At 42.7% G+C, this 19,087-nt stretch overlaps 1 protein-coding gene across 1 annotated transcript in view; it reads right to left on the bottom strand.

Moving 5' to 3' along the window:
• Positions 1-591: 591 nt before the first annotated feature.
• The window catches only part of COG2 (component of oligomeric golgi complex 2), a 231,880-nt gene continuing 213,384 nt past the window's right edge, over positions 592-19,087 (bottom strand). Inside the window, exon 18 of the mRNA XM_069234441.1 lies at positions 592-1,067. Coding sequence (XP_069090542.1) covers positions 972-1,067 — 96 coding nt within the window. The 3' untranslated portion in view covers positions 592-971. The remainder of the gene's footprint in view (positions 1,068-19,087) is intronic.

Raw genomic sequence — 19,087 nt, 5'->3', positions numbered from 1 at the left:
TAGGTTATCAATGACATTGCTCATTGTCATTGAGGGCCTGTGGTAATGATGTGGACTGCTATGTTAAAGTACCATGGGACTCCACTTTGACGACGGTGATGATTCATGCATGTGAACCTATGAAAGATCCAATACTGGAGAAATTTGGGTGTACCCACAAACCAGAAGTCTGGTGCTCTGCTGGTGGGGAGCAAATGAAACAGGGTGCTTGGCAAAACCTCCACACAGAAAAGCAAGGCCATAAAAAAAGTAAGATGATATAGCTGCCCAAACAGTGCAAGTGATACCATCTCCAACACTTCCCTTCTGCTTCTCCACAACAACCAATTGCATCAAAACCGTGCGTCTCACTAATATTCTTTCTCTTGTTGATCCAGATGCTGTAGTTAAATAAATCTAAACGTACCCTCTCTTAGTGGAGGAGGTGGACTTCCTGGGTAAGGAGCTGTGTTGATTTAAGATGTCCAGTTGCTACTTCTCCATTTACTCCTAGAATACTCTTAGACAAATCTATGAAACTTCTTGTGCTTTTTTCCACTATGACTTGGGTGTGCCAAACAAGTGAGCAAATAATGTACATCAAGCCACATATGCGCTGATGCATACAGATGCTTTAATAACATTCACTTTTCTTTAATTTTGGGTGAGCACAATAAAAGAAAGCTTACTTTGTTCAATAGTTTAATTATAGTTTATGCCACAATATATCAACATATGTATGTATATGATTTACAAAAAATAGAAACTACATTAGAGATATTCCAGCTCCCTTCCTTTATTTTTCGCCTTAAAACACCTTCCATACAATGGAAAACTAAACTCATTTCCCTCTTAATTTTTCTGCAGAAAAAAAGAGATAAAAAAATCAGTTGCTGTAAAAATCAAAAGGAAACACTGCATCACCACAGCTGATTAATCTTCCAGTTCCAGAATGAAAATGAAATAGAAGCATTATATTTCCAAAACCTAACTTATTCAGTAGTGGCTTGTTCTTTTGCCAAGACGGCAAGCTCTGAAAGAGCCTTGAAGCTTTTTATGTCCGTCGTTTTCAATCCCATCTTCTGTACCTAAAAAAGTGAACAAGATGTTTTACATGATATTCTGCTAAAACAGTTTTACCTCCTCTGAACGCTACACAAACACTTCATCACCCTTCAATCTACTATAGGTATGGAAATGTGCATCATTTTGATGTTTTGTTAACACAAGTACACAGTCAACGGTTGTGAGAGGACATTCCACAGTAGTAAAAACACTTACAGTGCGTTCATATGCAAACAATTAATAAACTAGAACAGTGCGGAAACTGCAGTATCGAGATGAGATTATGTATCCATTTATAAAAAGTCACACACCGCAGAACTTTCACCATGCCTGATCGTATTGCTACAGCATGAAGCATGAAGACATTATGAAGGTGGCTCTGAACCTGTTAAGCAAAATAAATTTATAATAAACGTATATTCTATCTCAGAGACACCATAAATGTACAAGATACACTGACGACTTCTTTGGTCCAAAATTCAAAATAAATAAGTGGCTAAATCAACAATATGTTTTCAAAACATCACAGGTTCAAGAACTGCACTTTTGAAGCGAATACCATGCATTCAAAGAGGCTAGACAGCAACAGGGACTATGAGTGGTGCAGTAAGATTACCTGTAGGATTTATTTTGTCATCTACATTCAAAGGTGTCCTTGAGGTCTGTGATGCATTGGCAACATCACTTATGGGCTATAGAGCTATTATCATTATAGAGGCGGTTTTACACACTCGGATGCTTTTCTGTGCATTGCACTGGTAAAACGCAAAGTGTGTGTCACCCATGATAAGGTGTAATGATGCAGCTTTTCAGAAACACATTTGTGGGGATGGCACGCCGTTTTTTGTAACCAGAAAAGGAATCCAGTAGTTGGCTAAATGAACAATAGACTTTTACACCCATATTGTTCATTTTGCCAAGTACAGGATTTCTTTCACAGATACATGAGTGGGCTACGGACGGAGCTTCTTCAGCTATTGAGGTGTTTGGAGACCCTTTTATGTTTTGATTTCCTCAGTTGGCAATCACTTCTTGCTGCGAGTCTAGTGTACTTACCAGATAAATCTACTGCACTTATTTCTGCCTTATATAGTACATGGTATAATAAGTAGTGCCATTTTGCTTTTGGTAACATGATTTATTTTATTGTTTTATATGTGATACATGCACTGAGCAGGATGCACTCTTATGCACCGGGGGGAACAAGATGCCAGCAGCAGGAGACACTGTAAAAAGGAGTAAAATTGTGGCCAGCAAAAGTTGGCAAACCCAATACTGCCTACCACCAAGTGAATATTTTTGCAGAACATTATTATGCACCTTAAAATTCTCCCATAAAAAAAAAAGGAATGGCTGTATGTTTGTGTAATAGATATAACGGTTCCACATATGGGGAAAGATATGTCCTGTGCCACAAGTGCATATGACAAACAGGCTCTCTTTCACCTATTCACATATATCCGCACACAAGACCATGCTCTCACTGGCACACGTCTGTCCTGTCTTAGCACTCCTAGTCAAAAAGAATTTTGTTCAAACCATAATTTCTGGTTGTATGGACATTAGACTTCAGGCCTGATTACGACATTGGCAGAGGGGATTACTCCGTCACAAACATGATGGATATCCTGGCCGTCGTACTCCAAGATCCACTATATCCTATGGAACTTGTAAAATGGTGGATGGGATGTCCATCACATTTGAGACAGAGTAATCCCCTCCGTCAAAGTGGTAATCAGGCCCTAAGTCAGTGAGCTGGGCGGGGAGTGTCTAGCAACACTGCGGAAGTGCCTTGGTGTTCAGAAGCTCACAATGATTTTCACTGATCAGAAGTAGCTCTCACTACAGAAATGTTTGGAGACCCAGGGTTTAAAACGTGTCCTAGTCACAGGAGACATTTTCCCTGCACCCTGTTATGTTTCAAACCTGGAAGTAAATACACACCAAGCAATACTGGACGCAGAGCTTCTTATCTGCGTCGAAGGACACTGAAAATAGAGGAACTGCATGCAGTGGTGGTGCCTATATGCAGCTCCAGCTCACCACTTCAGGATGCAGAATGGAACCACTGTAGAGCCCAACAGCACGGTGCCGGAGCATGGGAACAGACATATTTAGCAGAAAATGTATTTTGAAATTACTGTTTCCCAACATTTTATATGACTTTTTTACATTTTATATAACATATAACTGTGAACTAACTTAATATAAGATGTTATCTTAAAACATATTAACTGCAATATAACTTATATAAAATTTTCTTAGAATATATTTTATCTTCAATATCCAAATAATCCTCATTTTTAACCAACTTTGTTAATCCTTATTCCACTTTTATTTTTTATCATCTTTTTTTATTACTGTATACTTTACTTTTTTATTATCAATGTATTTTATTAATTTACATAACCTCTTCATGTTATTTTACCTTTAGCAATGCAATTGTTTGTGATGAAATGGCAGATGAAATATTGGTCGGAGTGATGTACTGCAGAAAGTACAATTGTAGAGCTACAAGGAGCTAGCTATAAAGGGAAGGGGTTGCAGCCCCAGAAGACAGCAAAACATCATTACTCCGATTCAACACAGTGAGATACCTAATTTAAAAAGTTACAATCAAAGTTTGTGGGAGGGGGTGACTCCTTCAAAATGTGACTGCCCTAGGTCAGTTGGGTCTGCCTTGGTGACCCAGCTCAAATGTTATACTTGACCAATTATATGTTCTCCTTGTTTGTCACTACAGCCAGTAAAGAGGAAGAGCAGCAACAGGGAAAGATAAGAAACTATAAGGTACAGTTTTCTTTTAGCTACAACCTTACTCTCTAATGAGATCTAGCTTATTCAAAAACGTTTTTAGATTTTATTTGTAAACCTCATAATGCATCATCCCAAATTGGTGCTTGGTTTAAATCTAACAAGGTCCTGCCAGGCAATCAAATGAAGGAGATTAAGCTACTTCTCTGTGTATAACAATATTTAATTACTCTATCATTATGAACTCTAGCAGGCAGAATTCTTGTAGCACAACGCAAACTATGAATTGGCCACGGTTCTATGCACCTTACAAGGGATTTTACTTCCAATGAAGATGCTGGAATTGGTGCTCAAATCTTTCTTCCGAGTACTGACAAACTCACCATCTCTGGTAATTCTCGGCATAACTGTAGCCAGGAACACCACCAGACTGCAGAATAAGGAGAGAAGTTAAGAAAGAAGAAAACAAGACAAGAAGCCTTTTCCATCTAAGCACTCCGTATCTGGGATAACATCCCCGTATCCATCAGAACCGCCCCAGTGATGTTCTAATTTAGGAAAGAGTTGAAGGCTCACCTCTTTACTATCACTGCATCACAATGTATTTCCTGACCACAACTCAGTTTCCTCTCCTATTACTAACTGACTTTAACCTTGGCTTTGACCATGCACAGCACTTCGCTGACGTTTGACTAGATTTGCACTATAGAAATACCATATACATTCATACATACTGACTTACTAACTCATTTTTTGGAGCACTTTTTGACTGGAGCTCTGTTTTTCAATGTTCTTCATGCAGTGATCAGCTAAGCCCATATGGACACTATGCCTACTCCTCTGGCCTAAGCTTCCTGTGGTCTGATGCTTCTTAAGAACTGTTTGGCAGGGGGTGTGGAAGGCTAGCTGACTTTTAGGAATGAAATTAGGAGAACTGAGGATACCCTAAAACAAGCAGTCAAAAGACAATCTTAATGGTTTAATTAAAAAAGTCAGTTATCCTTTACATATTACTGAAGAGCCTTGAGTGAGATCTTCTTGACAACTGACAGGTATTCAGAGATGAAGGATGTAGTCTTTGACAGATGCCCTCCACCCGAGTAACTCCTTAACTTGCACTACCGGGAGACGTTGAACCATGGGTCTTCAAATCCTAACAGGGTTAGAAAATTGTATATTTAGTGGCATTTGCCAGTAAAGATACACTAAGGCATAACGACTTCAGAGGGATTCCAATGTCTATTAGCATTTGGTGTGATTGGAGGGGAGACAATTGGTCGCATACGACGGAGGGTGATGTGGGATATCAGACTAAAACAAATTGTCCTTCGTAAAACATACACACCATATGATGCATGCTTGAGTATATATGTTTAATGAATGTTTTTAAAAAGTGTTCCTGCTGTTTCTTCATTTGCAATGCTATTTAGCAATTGGTTTAATATTCCCATTTTGCCATTTCCCTAAAGCAAAAAAGAAAACCTTTTTAGCTTAACTTATCTAGGGATGATTTTATCCATTCACAAAAATGCACTTTGCAGTGGTGATTAAGTATTAAGAGGTTGCATTATTTTTCTCCCTATTTAATAGAAATGTTGTGCAACAACAAACAGCTTAGAAACCTATAAAAGGCGGTAAGCACCAGATGGGCAGATAATCCTTCCCTCCACTCGCTCAAATGCCTTGCACATTAGAGTTCTGCAGTCAATTAGTAACTTTTCTATTATCTCTTGGTTTCAGCACTGCAAAGTCCACTCTAAATTGTATGGGCATCCCAAAGGGTCTGTACTTGATTCTGTACTATTAACTTTCTGGACAGTTCCTCTTCTATGAGTGCTTCACTAGGATATCAAGCTTATTTTTTCTGCTGGTTTAAGTGGGGCTGGGCCCAGCTTCTCCCTCCCATCCTGCCTGTGATGCCCCAACAAGTTGCATCTAGGCTCCCATTCTGTGTGGCTGTCTAGGAGGAATACACAAAGCCCAACTGCCAACTACACCCAGACTTGTGTCCATAGACAGGCGGCTAGCACCAAATGGCTAAGGCAAGAAAATGCCAACTTTCTAAGAGTGGCATTTTCAGGATTGTAATTTAAAATCCGACTTCGCCATAAATTAGGAGTTTAAATTAGGATTCCAGAGACACTAAACATGAACCAATTAACCCTTCCCATTTGGAAATTGTATTTATGAAATGTAATAAGACAATTCCAACGTTACCCCATGGGCGAGATAGGCCTTGCATTAATGAAAAATGAATTTACCAGTTTTCACTACCAGGACATGTAAAACCTAAAAATATACATCCAACTTTTTAAATACACTGCACCCTGCCATCTGGGCGCTCAAGGGCCTTGCTTGGGGCAGGAGATGTATATTAAAAAGAAAGGTTTGGGCCTGGCAAAATGTTTGGGGTGACCCTTCAGAAAGGACCAGGTCTAACAGTTATTAAGTGTGTTCATTTTTTGCTCCTTTTTATCTGTCAGAAGGTATTTCTTGATATTAACCAAGTCATAACATTAGATCTGCCTTTTCTTGGTCTTTTGTTCTCACCTTGGCCCACCACCTGTGTTGCTTCAAGGTTTTGCTTAATCACCCTGCTGACTCCAAAATCATGGAGCTCTGAGACAAATAAGCAGGCATATTCTGATAAAACCTCCCTTGGATGAAAATGTCCAGTTTCTTCAGAACAGAAAAACGTGGTGGTTGCATGACATGGCTTAATTGATGGATTATAAAGTGCCACACTGCTTTTTTTAAAATTTATTGTTTTAGACAAGACAGAATTGATAAAAAGGTCTGGGAGCTTGCAGTAATTTACCATGATAATCTCCCCGTAATTCAATATACCCATGGCCAATTTTAAAGTTAGTAAACATTGTATTGTATTGTATTGTATTGTAATCGTATTTATATAGCGCTTACTACCCCTGACGAGGCGTCGAAGCGCTTTTCGATGAGTAGCACGCTACTCCGGAACCCAACAAGAATTAGTGATGGATTAGTACAGTTTAGTATTATTATGAGTTAATTTGAGCTGCGGATATGAGAGTTTGTTAGTTAGATTGACTGGAGTAATGGAGGGGTGGAGGAGGAAAGAAATCCAGAAGTGTTAATTGGGAGTATATCCTTCATTTACTCAACCCAAAGGCCTGGGATGAGTAAAGGGGGGCGGAGGGGGAAGAGTATGTGGAAGGGTTAGGGAGAGCATAGTAGCAGGGTGAGATGAATGCAGGAGAATTTAGTAGGGTTGTGTGGGAGGTCACAGAGGTAGAGTGAGGTTTGGTGAGTTAGATGTGGAGGTGGAGGGAAGAGCTTAGGCAGAGATATTTAGGAGATGAAAGTGGTAGAAGGGATTTTGGATGAGTCAGAGTGAGAATGGAGGATAGTTTGATAGAGACATGACATAAGAGTGATGAGTAGATAAGTGTGATAAGATGAGAGCAGGAATTCATAGATATCTAGTATAACAACCCAAACCAGGAGCCATGCAATGATCCACGAACATGCCAAGCACAGAAACAACATATTGAAAATGTCACTTACCCAGTGTACATCTGTTCGTGGCATCAGTCGCTGTAGATTCGCATGTTTTGCATAGCTCGCCATCTGGTGTTGGGCCGGAGTGTTACAAGTTGTTTTTCTTCGAAGAAGTCTTTCGAGTCACGGGACCGAGTGACTCCTCCTTTTGTCTCCATTGCGCATGGGCGTCGACTCCATCTTCGATTGTTTTTCCCCGCAGAGGGTGAGGTAGGAGTTGAATTGTAGTAATAGTGCCCATGCAATGGAGTGACTAAGTATGTACCTATTTAAGGTTGAGATGATACATATACAAATAGTTGAAGGTAACTTCCAAACTGCTACAGGCTCCCGGGGAGGCGGGTGGGCACATGCGAATCTACAGCGACTGATGCCACGAACAGATGTACACTGGGTAAGTGACATTTTCAGTTCGATGGCATCTGTCGCTGTAGATACGCATGTTTTGCATAGACTAGTAAGCAGTTATCTCCCCAAAAGCGGTGGCTCAGCCTGTAGGAGTGGAAGTAGTTTGAAATAATGTTCTTAATACGGCTTGACCTACTGTGGCTTGTTGTGCGGATAACACGTCTACACAGTAGTGCTTGGTGAATGTGTGAGGCGTAGACCATGTGGCTGCCTTACATATTTCTTGCATTGGGATGTTTCCTAGAAAGGCCATGGTAGCACCTTTCTTTCTGGTTGAGTGTGCCCTTGGTGTAATGGGCAGCTGTCGTTTAGCTTTAAGGTAGCAGATTTGGATGCATTTAACTATCCATCTGGCTATACCTTGTTTTGATATTGGGTTTCCTGCATGAGGTTTTTGAAATGCAATAAATAGTTGTTTAGTCTTTCTGATGTTCTTTGTTCTGTCAATGTAATACATTAATGCTCTTTTGACATCTAATGTATGTAGTGCCCTTTCAGCTACGGTATCTGGTTGTGGAAAGAACACTGGAAGTTCCACTGTTTGATTTAGATGGAACGGTGAAATAACCTTTGGCAAAAATTTAGGATTAGTCCTTAGGACGACCTTATTCTTGTGTAGTTGTATAAAAGGTTCTTGTATTGTAAACGCCTGAATCTCGCTTACTCTTCTTAGGGAAGTAATGGCGATGAGAAATGCAACCTTCCAGGTTAGGAACTGTATTTCGCAGGAGTGCATGGGTTCAAAAGGTGGACCCATAAGTCTAGTTAGGACAACATTTAGGTTCCATGAAGGAACAGGTGGTGTTCTTGGTGGTATAATTCTCCTAAGGCCCTCCATGAATGCTTTAATGACTGGTATCTTATATAGGGAAGTTGAATAGGTAGTCTGCAGGTATGCAGATATTGCTGCAAGGTGTATTTTAATGGAAGAGAAAGCCAGGTTAGATTTTTGTAAGTGAAGCAAGTAACCCACTACATGTTCTGGAGTTGTGTGTAATGGTTGTATTTGATTAATATGGCAGTAGCAAACAAACCTCTTCCATTTACTTGCATAGCAGTGCCTGGTGGATGGCCTTCTGGCTTGCTTTATGACTTCCATACATTCTTGGGTAAGTTGTAAGTGCCCGAATTCTAGGATTTCAGGAGCCAGATTGCTAGATTCAGCGATGCTGGATCTGGGTGTCTGATCTTTTGGTTGTGTTGTGTCAACAGATCTGGCCTGTTGGGCAATTTGATGTAGGGTACTACTGATAGGTCTAGCAGAGTTGTGTACCAGGGTTGCCTTGCCCAAGTTGGTGCTATTAATATGAGTTTGAGTTTGTTTTGACTGAGTTTGTTTACCAGGTAAGGAAGGAGAGGGAGAGGAGGAAAAGCGTAAGCAAATATCCCTGACCAGTTCATCCATAGGGCATTGCCTTGGGACTGTTTGTGTAGGTATCTGGATGCGAAGTTTTGGCATTTTGCGTTCTCCTTCGTCGCAAACAAGTCTATTTGAGGTGTTCCCCAGAGTTTGAAATAGGTGTTCAGAATTTGGGGGTGAATTTCCCATTCGTGGACCTGTTGGTGATCTCGAGAGAGATTGTCTGCGAGTTGATTTTGGATCCCTGGTATAAATTGTGCTATTAGGCGAATTTGGTTGTGAATTGCCCAACGCCAAATTTTTTGTGCTAGCAGGCTTAACTGCGTGGAGTGCGTCCCCCCTTGCTTGTTTAGATAATACATTGTTGTCATGTTGTCTGTCTTGACGAGAATGTATTTGTGAACTATTATTGGTTGGAAAGCTTTTAGTGCTTGAAAAACTGCTAGAAGTTCTAGGTGATTTATATGCAGTTTTGTTTGATGTACGTTCCATTGTCCTTGTATGCTGTGTTGATCGAGGTGTGCTCCCCACCCTGTCATGGAAGCATCTGTTGTTATTACGTATTGTGGCACTGGGTCTTGGAAAGGCCGCCCTTTGTTTAAATTTATGTTGTTCCACCACAGAAGCGAGAGGTAAGTTTGGCGGTCTATTAACACCAGATCTAGAAGATGACCCTGTGCTTGAGACCACTGTGATGCTAGGCACTGTTGTAAGGGCCTCATGTGCAGTCTTGCGTTTGGGACAATGGCTATGCATGAAGACATCATGCCTAGGAGTTGTAATATCATCTTTGCTTGTATCTTTTGTGTTGGATACATGCGTTGTATGATGGTGTTGAAATTTTGAATTCTTTGGGGACTTGGAGTGGCTACTCCTTTTGTTGTGTCTATTATGGCTCCTAGGTATTGTTGTACCTTGCACGGCAGAATGTTGGATTTCGTGAAGTTGACGGTGAACCCTAGTTTGAAGAGGGTTTGTATGATCTGATTTGTGTGATTTGAGCACTCTATTAACGAATGGGCCTTGATTAGCCAGTCGTCTAGATATGGGAACACATGTATTTGCTGCCTTCTGATGTGTGCAGCGACTACCGCTAGACATTTGGTAAAGACTCTTGGTGCGGTTGTTAATCCGAAAGGCAGTACCTTGAATTGGTAATGTATTCCTTTGAATACAAACCTTAGGTATTTCCTGTGCGATGGGTGTATTGGTATATGGAAATACGCGTCCTTGAGGTCTAAAGTTGTCATGTAGTCGTGTAGTTTTAGCAATGGTAATACTTCTTGTAGTGTGACCATGTGAAAGTGGTCTGATTTGATGAATGTGTTCACTATTCTGAGGTCTAGGATTGGTCTCAGCGTTTTGTCCTTCTTTGGTATCAGAAAGTACAGTGAGTAAACTCCTGTGTTTATTTGTGTGTTTGGCACTAATTCGATTGCATTCTTTTGCAATAGTGCCTGCACTTCTATCTCCAGGAGATTGGAATGATGTTTTGTCAAATTTTGTGCTTTTGGTGGTATGTTTGGAGGGAATTGTAGAAATTCTATGCAATAACCATGTTGGATAATTGCTAGAACCCAAGTGTCTGTAGTGATTTCCTCCCATGCTTTGTAATAATGACTTATTCTTCCCCCCACTGGTGTTGTGTGGAGGGGGTGAGTGACATGTGAGTCACTGCTTAGTAGTAGGGGTTTTGGGGCTTTGAAATTTTCCTCTATTCCTAGGGAATTGCCCTCCTCTATATTGTCCCCGAAAACCTCCTCTGTACTGTCCCTGGTAACTGGACGGTGTTGCCTGTGAGGTGCTGGCTTGTGTGCTCTGACCCCGAAACCCCCCTCTAAAGGGTGTTTTACGGAATGTGCTGTAATTCCCTCTGCTCTGCGGGGAGTAGAGTGCGCCCATGGCTTTAGCAGTGTCCGTGTCTTTTTTGAGTTTCTCAATCGCTGTGTCCACTTCTGGACCGAACAGTTCTTTTTCGTTAAAAGGCATATTGAGAACTGCTTGCTGAATCTCTGGTTTAAATCCAGACGTTCGGAGCCATGCATGCCTTCTGATAGTTACAGATGTATTAATTGTCCGTGCAGCTGTATCTGCAGCGTCCATGGAGGAGCGGATTTGGTTGTTGGAAATGGTCTGTCCCTCCTCAACCACTTGTTTTGCCCTATTTTGTAGGTCCTTGGGCAGATGGTCAATGAGATGTTGCATCTCATCCCAATGGGCTCAGTCATTGCGCGCAAGTAGTGCCTGGGAGTTAGCGATGCGCCACTGGTTTGCAGCTTGTGCTGCGACTCTCTTACCAGCTGCATCGAACTTGCGGCTTTCTTTATCTGGGGGTGGTGCATCTCCAGATGTGTGGGAGTTGGCCCTTTTCCTAGCTGCTCCTACAACGACAGAGTCTGGTGGCAGCTGTGTAGTGATGAAAGCCGGGTCTGTAGGAGGCGCCTTATACTTTTTTTCCACTCTTGGTGTGATTGCCCTACTTTTGACCGGCTCCTTAAAGATTTCTTTTGCGTGCCGGAGCATACCAGGGAGCATAGGCAGGCTTTGGAAGGAGCTGTGGGTGGAGGAGAGTGTGTTGAATAAAAAGTCATCCTCGACCTGTTCTGAGTGGAGGCTTACATTGTGAAATTGTGCTGCTCTAGCCACCACTTGAGAATACGCAGTGCTGTCCTCTGGTGGAGATGGCTTCGTAGGGTATGCCTCCGGACTGTTATCTGACACTGGGGCGTCGTAGAAGTCCCATGCGTCTTGATCTTGGTCACCCTGGCTCATGGTGGTGTGAGCTGGGGAATGTGATGGAGTTTGTGCTGGTGAGACGTTAATCACAGGTGGAGGAGAGGGTGGTGGGGTAACTTTTTTCACCACTTTTGTTTGTGGTGTTTGTTCAGTTTGGAACTCCAATCTTCTCTTTCTTCTAATAGGGGGAAGGGTGCTTATTTTTCCTGTCCCCTGCTGTATGAAAATACGCTTTTGCGTATGGTCTACATCAGTTGAGTGTAGCTCTTCCTCAAACCTATGCTTTTGCATTTGGGAGGTTAGCGAGTGCTCTTCTGTATAAGAGCCTGAAACTGGGTCGGTTGCAGTTTGTTTTGGCACCGAAACCCTGTCTGCATCTTTTTTCGGCTCCGAGGTGACTTTTTTCTTTTTCGGGGCCGAAACCTCTCGGCGTCGATCTTCTTCGGTGCCGCTGTCTCGGCGTCGAGCCGTGTCTACACCGGTATCTCGGTGTCGATGCTTGTCTCCAGCACTTTCTCGGTCCCGAGAAGGCTGCGTGCCGGTGTCTCGACCGGAGTCGGACGATCTCGGCACTGTTTGGGCCTTTTTCGGTGCCGACGGTCGGTCACCGAATTTATGGGTCTAGCCATGGCCTGGTGGCAGTGGCGTCCCCTGGGCCTTGTAAATCTTCTTCTGAGTGGTTTTCGACGTCTTACTCACGGTTTGTGTATCGTCGAATCCTTCGGAGTCCGATTCTTGGATCGAAAAGGTTCCCTCCTCTTCTTGTTCCTCGAACTCCCGGTGGGCTGTCGGCGCGGACGCCATCTGAAGTCTTCTCTCGACGGTCTCGGAGTGTTTTTCGGGACCGGAACGCACGACAGGCCTCGCAGGTGTCTTCACTGTGCTCAGGTGACAGGCACAGGTTGCAGACCAAGTGTTGGTCTGTATAGGGGTATTTATTGTGGCATTTGGGACAGAAACGGAACGGGGTCCGTTCCATCGGCGTTCTTCTGCACGCGGTCGGGCCGACCAGGCCCCAACGGGGGATCGAAAAAAATTACCCCGAAGGGCACCGGAGCTCTTCGATCTTAGACGCGGTGTTGAATCTAACTACGCCGATCCCGAACGCAACAATACCGACGAAAATCTTCCGAAATTAGCTATCTTTCCGTTCCGAAACTCGGAGCGACAGGAACACGTCCGAACCCGATGGCGGAAAAAAAACAATCGAAGATGGAGTCGACGCCCATGCGCAATGGAGACAAAAGGAGGAGTCACTCGGTCCCGTGACTCGAAAGACTTCTTCGAAGAAAAACAACTTGTAACACTCCGGCCCAACACCAGATGGCGAGCTATGCAAAACATGCGTATCTACAGCGACAGATGCCATCGAACATATATATATATACACACACACACACACACACACACACACACGAATACACACACATATGCACATACAATACATAATTAGAATCATGGGTAGAAAATACTTAGTCAGACAGGTTTAAAGAGTGTGTGTGTATTTTATTGTTATGACATAGTAGCAATACATATTTTCCAAAGAAACTATAAATAAATAGAAATATACATATAATCTGAAAAAAAAATGTTTATCCACATAGGCATATGCAGTTCATAGTTGTTTGAAAAAGGTGGTTATGAAGGAAAGAGACAACTCTTGAGTAGTTTTCTGAAGACAAGAAAGTTATCTGTGGCTCTTATAGTTGGGGGTAATGAATTCCATAGTTTGGCTGCTTGGACGGAGAAGGATGTACCACCTATAGTCTTTTTCTTGTATGGTGGTGTTCTAAGGCGGGGTGCCAATCTTGAGCGGAGGGTTCTTTGTTGGATGTATTTGGTAATTTTCTTTCTGATAAAAAGCGGTCCTGTTCCATGTATAGCTTTGTGGGTGATACAAAGCAGCTTGAAAGTGCATCTTCTGGCAACGGGTAACCAGTGTAGTGCTCTTAAGGCAGGGGAGATGTGGGCTTGCGGCTTTATATGAAGTAGTAGCCTGGCTGCGGAATTCTGGATACGTTGTAGTTTTTTCATAACAGATAGAGATGATCCATGGTAGAGGCTATTGGCATAATCCAGTTTGGATAGTACAAGCGAGATAGTAGCTTGCACCTTGTGTGGAAATCCGAGGTGGGGGAAGATGCGTTGTAAAAGGTGATGAAGCTTGTGCGTGCTAATTTGTCTACTTGGGCATTCATAGTTAACTTGGAATCCATGGTGATTCCTAGGTTTTTAACTTCCTTGGATAACTGAGGAGGTGGTCCGAGATCGTCAGGCCAGACGCACAGAGGGTCATAATTTTCCCAGTCACCACATATGAGTATTTCTGTTTTGGAGGTATTTAGTTTGAGATGGCTCCAGGTCATCCACTGATCAACGGCTCTGAGGCAACTGAAGATTTGTGAGTTTTCAGTGTTTTTGGGGCCTTCTAATTTAAGTAGTATTTGTGTGTCATCTGCATAGTTGTAGCATGTGAGATGGAAATCATTGATCAGTTCTGGTAAAGATATCAGGTAGATGTTGAAAAGCAAAGGTGAGATGATTGACCCTTGGGGGACCCCTGCTTTTGTGAGGTAGGGTTCGGACGAGAAGGGGGGCGAGTGGATGATATTCGCTCTTTTTTGAAGATAGGAAGTAATCCAGTCGAGAGCAATCCCTTGTATGCCAGCTTCGTGGAGTCTTTGAGTTAGGGTGTCATGGTCAACCGTATCAAAGGCAGCTGAGAGGTCCAAGAGAAGTAGTGCAGCAACTCCATTTCGGTCGACTGTGTTTTTAAGATCGTCCCAGATTGCCATGAGTGCTGATTCAGTGCTTCTTCCTGGGCGGAATCCAGTTTGGAAGTCTGAAAGTATAGAATTGTCTTCAATGAATTGTGACATCTTGGCGAATGCTGCTCTTGTATTTACCTGTTAAACAGCACAGCGGGAATCTCTTTCCACTGAACTTAGTCTTATTAATAGGCTGACAAACGTTTTGGCAGGTTGGTTGGCTTACTTCTCTTTGACTGCCTTTGAGAAATTAATGGTGCAGAATAATGAATACATGTGGCCTGATCCACTACTTCACTCTAAAATTCAAAACCTTGTAATGAAAATGTTTGATTTTTCCCTGGTAATAAGAGGCTTCTCTCCTATGCAGGCCAACCAATCTGATTTTTATATCTGAAACCAATTCTGTTCTCTGGCCAACACCTGTACCATGGACTAACAAATGACTGAGCTCTCTTTAAAAAAAAAAAAAAAAAGATACAAATACTACTTTACAAAGAATAAATATGGCCACATTATCTCACTCAGCTTCAATGGAAGAACAGTACCTTCCACTCTGGCAAAATGCAGCTTGAGACAAGTCACAAAGGATGCTCCAGCTGATGTTGATCAGTCACCTTAAATCAATCTAAGAAGCTAGTGGCTGAACCTCTGGATACATAGGAGTCAAAAGAAAAACTGGAAATAATTGTTACTTGTAAACGGTATATCTCAGGCCTTAAATGAGAGAAAGAATAGCTTTAAACATCAGAATACACGTGGAGAACCTTTTATGATTAAGAAGCGAGAACCTTTTTTCTGCAACATTCTTGGCCACTGAAAATTCCATCAAAGCACTTTTCAGAACTCTGAAATCCACCTCTAGCTTACTAACTATCTCTAATGATGTCAGCCATTCAACAGAGGTGGTCATGTCTCTCCACTTTCTTACTAAAGTAAATTATATTCAAGATGAGGTTCCTTGAACTGCAATAAAAATCCATCTGTTATGCAATGATAGGATGCCCCCACCGCTTCTTGGAGGGTCCCATGCAGCATGTAGGACTTTTTCCAGATAGATATGGGGACATTAAGAACCATCACAGGTTCTCCCACAGATTGCTTTCTGTTTAAGGAATTATTTGGAGGGAAGGAAGTGGTCCAATCTTTGGTACGCAATATAATTAATGGTCATTGACATTTGTAGTGTGATGAATTAAAAAGGGCCACTGTCTAATTGTTGCATAAAAAACTCTCCCTGGAACACAAAGAATATCTAATGAGCGTAACCCCTGTCAAAGTATGTCGTTTTGTAGAGACCTCCAAATTTTCATACAAGCGTTCGATCTGGCCAGAGCACAGAGTGATTGATGAACCTGATGACAATAGCAATGAAGCTATAATCTTTTTGGATTTATCTGCAGACTTTGATGCCGCCATCTGTTGGGCCAGTGATTATCTGAGGCTTGGACTAATGGGCAAGCCCTGAAATGGATTATGTTTTTCTTTTCAGACAGAAAGTAGTAACACATTATCGCTCAAACTAGTACCCTTGTGGGATCCTCAGAGACTTTCACCTCCTCCCTTTTGTTCAACCTATATGTGAGGTAATTAGATCACCTAATGCATGGAGTGGGTTTCTCCTTTGTGTATGTGAGGCACCCAGATCCTAGTGGAGAAGACAACCACGGATCATCAACATTCTTTGGCAAGCGTCCCAGCTTCAATGAGTGAATGATTTAAAACGCAACATGTTAGCATGAAGCCAATAAGTATTACACAATAATTTTAGAATAGTCTGGGAATAGTCTTGAAATTCATACTGGAACCAATGTTTTGTAGGTAGGAGATAGTAGGAGAAAGGAATAGACTGGATTATACACAACTATCCAACAGAACGTTACTGAGGATAAGTAAGAGAGATTCTAAAAAGAGCAGCAGCTCATCCCTCCCTTCACCCAGGGGTTGGGGCTTGCTGATTGACTCTCAAACTCCCAAGAACCTGAGCCCTCCTCTAACACCTGCACTGGGCCTTTAAGTTTGTTGAGGGAACCCCAAGACAGCCACCTCAATTTTGTGAGCCCAGCTTTTTCCCTGCGTCCTAATGCAGCCCAGTATCAAGGAATCCTAGGAGACCTAGGTAAGGAGCCCCAGAGTTTCTGGGAAACTTTTTGTTTGTTAAAAAGTGTTTTGTACTGCTACCCGTACATGTTTACTGTAGGCTCCCTGTGTTTCAGGCAGGTTGGCCTTTTTAAACTGCTGTTTTTTTTTTTTTTTGCTGTGATTGTTTGAAATTTCCCTCCTAGTTTGTGGCAAAAGACTGCATAATGCCAACCCCATACCCACCACTCCTCTTTTTTAAGTAAAAAGGCTTCATACACCTCAGTGGCTAACCAGAGTGTGTTTAGGAGACTGCTTAATCTGTGATTTAAATTGTGTTTGGAAACTGTCTGCATCACCTGTTTTTGCCTTGAAAAAGCCAAATATCTGAGTGTGTGACAAGTAGTATTTCAGTGTTTTTTACAATCTCTCCCTTACCTGGAAAGTAGACTCTGCTAGCTTGGAAGTGTGGATTCAGCCTGTCTATATCTAAGGAGATTCTGAACAGAGCAGCAGCTCCCTCCTCCCTTTCCACAGGGGCTGGGGCTTGCCGATTGGCTCTCTAACTCTGCGGCAACCTGACCCCTCCTCTAACACCTGTACTGGGCCATTAAGTTTGTGGAGGGAACGCCAAAACAGCCACCTTCAATTTGTGAGTCCAGCTTTTTCCCTGCACCCTAATACAGCCCAGTGATAAAGGAATCCTAGGAGACCTAGGTAAGGAGCCCCAGAGTTTCTGGGAAACTTATTTGTTAGAAAGTGTTTTGTAATGCTACCCGTGCCTGTTTACTGAAGGCTCCCTGTTTCAGATAGCTTGGCCTTTTTAAACTGCAGTTTTTTTTTTTAAGCTGTGACTGTTTGAAATTTCCCTCCTAGTTTGTGGCAAAAGACTGCATAAAGTCAAACCCCCCTCCCTCTTTTTTAAGTAAAAATGCCACATACACCTCAGTAGCTAACAAGAGTGTGCTTAGGAGACTGCTTAATCTATTTCTGTGATTTAAATTGTGTTTGGAAATCACCTGTTTTTGCCTTGAAAAAGCTGTAGAAGGCTGGCCTGGTTTGTAGTGGGTACCTATTGTACTTACACCTTAAACCAAGTCCAGTTATCCCTTATTAGTGAAATGCAGGCAGTGTCTAGAAGCCAGGCTGTCTAGAGGTAGCTGCAGGCAGAGCAGCCAAGGCTGAACTAGGAGACGTGCAGAGCTCTTGCAATACCACTGTAGTCACACAGTACTTACCCACAAGAAAGACAATACTCAGTGTTTCCAAAAATAAAGGTACTTTTGTTTTTGTGACCCAAGGCCAAAAATATCTTAGAGGTAAGTAAAACACATAAAATATACACTAGTAACCAAAATCAGGTAAGTACACAGTCACAAAATAGTGCAAATAGCGAAAATCACCATAGGCTAGAATGGGCCTAGAGGGAACACAAACCATATTCCAAAATAGTGGAATGTGAAAGTCGGTTCCCCACTTAGGCAAGGGTAGTGTGTAGAGGGGTGCTGGGAGTGTAAGAAAACACCAAAGGTAAGTAAAGTACCTCACCCCAGAGCCCAGGAAAACAGGAGTAAAGTACAGCAAGTTTCCTCAGAACACACTAGGAGTCGTGATAAAGGATTATGCAAATTCCAAGTAAGACTGCAAGACACCAACAATGGATTCCCGGACCTGAAGACCTGTGGAGAGAGGAGACCAAGTCCAAGAACAGATGAAGAATCCAGGAAGAACAGGAGCCCCGGCTAACCGGATGAAGGTGCAAAAGTGGATTCTCCGGTTGGAAGATAAAGTCAGAAATGCACCAAAGACGACAGCTGCGGGTTCCTGCTTAGCGCAAGAGATGTCCCACGTTGAGTCGTAGGATGCAGGCTGGTTTAGGTCGTTGGAGAGTCAGGATCCCTTCGGGTCACCACCTGTGTGCCAGGGATCACGTTCGCCAACAAGAGAGGAGGCCCAGAGTGCCGGTTGCCGCTGCAGAGAGGTGCCTGCTGAAGCAGGGAAGTGACTCCGTCACACCACAGGAGATTCCTTCGGTCCTTCTGGTGCAGGATGAAGACAGGCAGTCCTCGGAGCGTGCACAACCTGGAAACTGTTGCAGTTGCTGGCAGGAGCTGAAGTTACAGAGTTGCAGTAGCCTTCTTGGATACTTTGTTGCAGTTGTAGAGTTCCTGGAGCAGTTCTGCGGTTAATCAGTCGGTAGAAGGTGAAGCAGAGGTTGCAGAGGAGTCCTGCAAAACCGAATGTGAGGAAACACCCGCATGAGAGACCCTATATAGCCCTCAGAGGGGGATTGGTCCCCTAACCAGGTATGGACCTATCAGGAGGGGTCTCTGACGTCACCTGCTGGCACTGGCCACTCAGATGCTCCCAGAGTTACCTAACCATCCTGAAAACAAGATGG

This window comes from Pleurodeles waltl, chromosome 5 (assembly GCF_031143425.1).
Source record: "Pleurodeles waltl isolate 20211129_DDA chromosome 5, aPleWal1.hap1.20221129, whole genome shotgun sequence".
Lineage (NCBI taxonomy): Eukaryota > Metazoa > Chordata > Amphibia > Caudata > Salamandridae > Pleurodeles > Pleurodeles waltl.
This window is presented reverse-complemented; position numbering and strand designations above follow the sequence as displayed.